General features: G+C 36.9%; 1 protein-coding gene across 1 annotated transcript; it reads left to right on the forward strand.

The window, feature by feature from the left end:
* Positions 1-299: 299 nt before the first annotated feature.
* Positions 300-1,244, forward strand: LOC103743556 (olfactory receptor 1468-like). The gene has a single exon (XM_008844904.1). It carries the CDS (start codon positions 300-302, stop codon positions 1,242-1,244), a length of 945 nt encoding a protein of 314 aa, XP_008843126.1.
* Positions 1,245-5,221: the final 3,977 nt, after the last annotated feature.

Raw genomic sequence — 5,221 nt, forward strand, 5'->3', positions numbered from 1 at the left:
AAACTGACAGGGCTGATGCAAATGATGATCACTGGGGCTGACTGACTGACAAGTAAGAGAAAATCCAATGAACTTTCTATCTTAGACAAGAGCACAGTTAAAAGGATGGAATACTGAAGCATGCATTAGAAATTAAGGAATTAAGTCATTTATAGCTATAGAAATTCTAACTACAAACATTTGGAATGTAGAGATTGTAATTGTGATGAGTATGAGATCAGCTATTATAAAACGTGTTTTAGATATTTGGAGATTAAAGTGATCTGATTTTTTTCCTTTGTAGATACTATAGTAAGAAAATGACAGGAAACAACCAAACTGTCATCTCAGAGTTCCTCCTCCTGGGCCTGCCCATCCCACCAGAGCACAAGCACCTGTTCTATGCCCTGTTCCTGGCCATGTACCTCACCACCGTCCTGGGGAACCTTCTCATCAATGTCCTCATTGGACTGGACTCCAATCTCCACACGCCCATGTATTTGTTTCTCAGCAACATGTCCTTCTCTGACCTCTGCTTTTCCTCTGTCACAGTTCCCAAATTTTTGCAGAACATGCAGAGCCAAGTACCATCCATCCCCTATGCAGGATGCCTGACACAGATGTTCTTCTTCTTGTTCTTTGGGGATCTTGAGAGCTTCCTCCTTGTGGCCATGGCCTATGACCGCTATGTGGCCATATGCTCCCCTCTGCACTACAGCAGCATCATGAGCCCTAGGCTCTGTGCCTGTCTGGTGGTGCTGTCCTGGGTGCTGACCACGTCACATGCCATGTTGCACACCTTGCTCTTAACCAGATTGTCTTTCTGTGTGAACAATGTGATTCCGCACTTTTTCTGTGATCTGTCTGCTCTGCTCAAGCTGGCCTGCTCTGACACTCGTGTTAATGAACTGGTAGTATTTATCATGGGAGGGCTTGTGGTTGTAATTCCATTCCTACTCATTGTAGTGTCTTATGCACGGATTGTCTCCTCCATTCTCAGGATCCCTTCAACTCGAGGTATCCACAAGGTCTTCTCCACCTGTGGCTCTCACCTGTCTGTGGTGTCACTTTTCTATGGGACAATAATTGGTCTCTACTTATGTCCATCAGCTAATAATTCTACTGTGAAGGAGACTGTCATGGCTATGATGTACACAGTAGTTACCCCCATGCTGAACCCCTTCATCTACAGCCTGAGGAACAGAGACATGAAGGGAGCCCTGATAAGAGTCCTTCAAAAGAAAATTCTCTTCTGTCTGTGGTAATAACCCTTTAGGTTTTTCATAACTCGATTCAGTAGAAGATGGTATTAATATTGGGATATTTGTGACACACGCTGTTGGTATGTAGCATGCTACATAATTGTTCAGTATGAAAAATGTGTTAACTAGGGACCTCACTATGCTTTCTTCTCTTGTCTGTGTGATCCTATAAAAATATAGTCGACAAGCTACTGTTTAATAATATCTCTATTCTTTACATTGTTAAATTGTGTCCCAGCTTTTACTACCATTTTATCTAGAACTCTGCTTTGTTTACGGTATCATTTTTCGAGTGTAATCCATAATCATATTCAAATATTCAATAACATCCGAACACCTCAACTACACCGATGACTTCTAATCTCTCCTACATATGTTCTCCTACAGAAAATTTCACATGGTTTTCTACCTTTGTTCTTCCTATCCTAATTTATTTTTGTGTCTATGTAATGTTCTATGAGGTGGCCTGAACTTAAATGGGCTTTTATAGTTCTGTAGCTACAATATTGTACTTTGCATTTTTCCAGGAATTAACTTATACCCAAGGCTGATTTTTTTTCAACATGAAGGAAGAAGCTAGGGGCTGATGCAAAGTTCAGATTTTGAGGATCTTACTCATCTGTTTATTTGGACTTTGGGCATTTTCAACTTCACAAAGCAGCCTTATATTTATATTTTTATTCCTCATGACAAAGGAAGTAGAACGAGTATGCTTATTTGTTTTACAGACTGAAAATGACATTCAGCAACTTCCCATATTACACAGAGTGTTAATAGTCCAGCCCCTGTATGATAGAAGGCTATGTGATTCTGCAGTTTTATTTCTTATTTTCTACTACTTCAGAAAGAAGAAAGCAGCCAATCTTTCTAAACTCTCAGCACCACTATGGCATAGATCAGACCTCCAGCCATGGTGGATTCATTTCCTTAGTTGACTCCTCTGATGGAATACAAACTCACCCCTTCATCACTTCATGTACCCTGTTAACCCTTACATGTCCATAAGTATCTCAGACCTTCCTACAGAGGTCCCTGCTGTTCGTCTCATCTGCCCAGTAGGTATCTCCACTGGAAGCTCTGTAAGTTAAGCCTCAGTGTGCAGAACCTTGAACTCTTTATGCTCTGCCCAAATATAACTTTTGTCTTTTATTACATGTCTTGATTTATGATGTCACTTCCCACACAGTTTCCAGAATAACCACATCTATACATGGATATATAAAATTCTCTATTTTCCCTTTTCATTTACTAGAATATTTCCTGAAGCACTTTATTATTTTTCATTGGGGTTGTTGAGGTAACACCAGATTTTATGATGGATAAATATTAAAAATTCAATGGCACCAAACACCAAAATTACCAGTTAATATCTTAATGATACACATTAATGCCTTGGATAAAAAGAACAAAACAAATCCATAAACTAGATGGAAAGAGATAATAAAAATCAGGGCTAAATTTAATGAAATAAACAAACAAAAATACAAAAAAAAATCAATAAGCCAAGTGTGGCTGCTTATACCTTTAATCCCAGCACTCAGTAGGCAGAGGCAGGTGGATTTTTGTGAGTTCAAGGCAAACCTGGTCTACATAGCAATTTATGAGCCATGGCTACGTAGTGAGATCTTGTCTCAAAAAAAATCTATTAAAAGTTGGTTCTTGGGACTGGAGAGATGGTTCAGTGGTTAAGAACACTGGCATTTTTTTTTCAGAAGACCATGGTTTGAATCCCAACACCTACATGGCCGCTAACAACTGTCTGCAACTCCAGTTCCAGGAGATCCAACAGCCTCTTCTGTCTTCCGTGGGCATTGCGCGACATGGGTGCACTTACATATAGTGCACATATAGTGCAGGTAATACACGTATACACATAAAAAATAAAAATAATACAAAATATTTTTTAAAAGTTGGTTCTTTGAAGGTTATTTGAAAAGACAGACAAGATTGGCAAATACTTAGCCAAACAAACCAAAATAGAGAAGACCCAAATTAATAAAATTAGAAATGAAATAAAACAATACCAGGGAACAATGAAACTCCAAAAAGCATAAGGACGCACTTTAAAAACTCCCACTCCACAGATGGTAGCTTTGCCTCATTGACTCCTAGGCCAAATACATACAGCAATGGTGATAGCAGGCACAAGTAACATGTAAACCCAAACCAGATAAAATCCCAGTGTAGAAGAGGGGAAGTGAGTAAGAAATTCTGACCCTACTACTTGAGGAACTATTGACAACTGATGACTGCTTGGAGGGGGGAGTCAATATCTTTCAAGGGCATGACTTTTGGTACATTAACCAGGCTCCAGTAGATGGACCCACACCAAAGAACATTTGGGGACACAAATTAGACTCTATAGGAATATATATATGTATATATATATAATTGGGTTGTAGGGGAGGTGCATATGGGGAGGAGATCTAAATATGATAAAAAATATTGTATGAAAATCTCAAACGTTTAATAAAAAGGGAAACCTTTGTATTGCATTAAATTGGAAAATAAAAGTAAGTGATTAAGTTTCTAAATACATATGACATACCAAAATTGAAGGGGGTAAAATAAATGATTTAAACAAATCTAGCCACTGATGATTTTGAAGTAACCCAAGTCCAGACAAATTGATTTACTGCAGAATTCTGCCAGAACTTCAAAGAAGAATTAACATCAATACTAAGCAAATTATTAAATAGAAAAGGAAGGACAGTCAATCTCTTTTTGTGAAGCCAGAATTAACCTGATACCAAACCAGATTTAAAAAAAAAAAACAACAAAAAAGAAACTTGCTAATCAATCACCGTAATGATATAGATACAAAAATTTCTCAATAAAATACTTCCAAAACAAATTCTGAACATGTAAAAGATTTTCATCATGACTAAATTGGTTTTGTCCCAGAGATACAGGGATGTTCAATGTATATAAATCAACAAATGTTATCTATCACATAAAAATACTCAAAGGCAGAAATCACACAATCATCTCAATAGATGCAGAAAAAGCCTTCGACAAGCCATGGAGAGGCTAAGGATGAAGGGAGCATACCTCAATATAATACAGTCTGTGAATGACAAACCTATAACAAACATCATACTAAATGGAGAAAAATTCAAAGTGTCTCCAGTAAGGTCAGGAACAAGATAAGGATGCCCATTCTCTTGTCTCCAATATAATGCTTAAAATCTCCACTAGAACAATGAGAGGAAAAAAAAAAATAAAACAGACACAAACAGGAAAAGAAGCCAAAGTATCACTATTTGCAGATGATATGGTTTTATATATAAGAGGCCCTAAAGATTACACCAAAAACTCTTAGAACTGATAAACACTTTCAGAAAAGTATCTGTATACAAGATTAACACTCAACTATCAGTGGCCTTTGTATATAACAATGACAAATACATTGCATTTCTATATACCAATAACAAACAGTCAGAGAAAGAGATTATGGAAAAGCTCCCATTCACAATAGGCTCAAAAACTGTCTAGGAATAACCCTAACCAAAGATATCAAAGATCTCTGCAATGAAAAGTTTAAATCTTTGAAGAGATGGAAGGGAATAGAAGGAGATGAAAAGACTTCCCATACTCATGAACTATATACTTACTATAGTGAAAATAACCATCCTACTAAAAGCAATTTGTAGACTCAGTGCAATCACAACAAAAATATCCATGACACTCTTCACAGAAACAAAAAAAAATACTAAAATTCATATAGAATCATAAAAACCCTGAATAGCCAAATCAAGGAGCAATGCTGGACGGACTACCATACCAGATTTAAAACTATATTACCAAGCTATAGTCATAAAACAGAATGGTATTGGCACAAAAATAGACACATAGATCAATTGAAATATCATCTTGTGTCCTATCCAATCACAAAGGAATAAAGGTAAATATCAACAAAAATAAAAATGGGAGGGGAGTCCACAAATTCATGGAAGTTAAATAACACGTTATTGAATGAA

The sequence above is a fragment of the Nannospalax galili genome, unplaced genomic scaffold, assembly GCF_000622305.1.
Source record: "Nannospalax galili isolate Female #2095 unplaced genomic scaffold, S.galili_v1.0 scaffold1342, whole genome shotgun sequence".
NCBI classification, from domain to species: domain Eukaryota; kingdom Metazoa; phylum Chordata; class Mammalia; order Rodentia; family Spalacidae; genus Nannospalax; species Nannospalax galili.

Excerpts from the sequence above, each read along its gene's own strand:
- LOC103743556 (XM_008844904.1), top strand. The coding sequence starts at position 300 with ATGACAGGAAACAACCAAACTGTCATCTCAGAGTTCCTCCTCCTGGGC.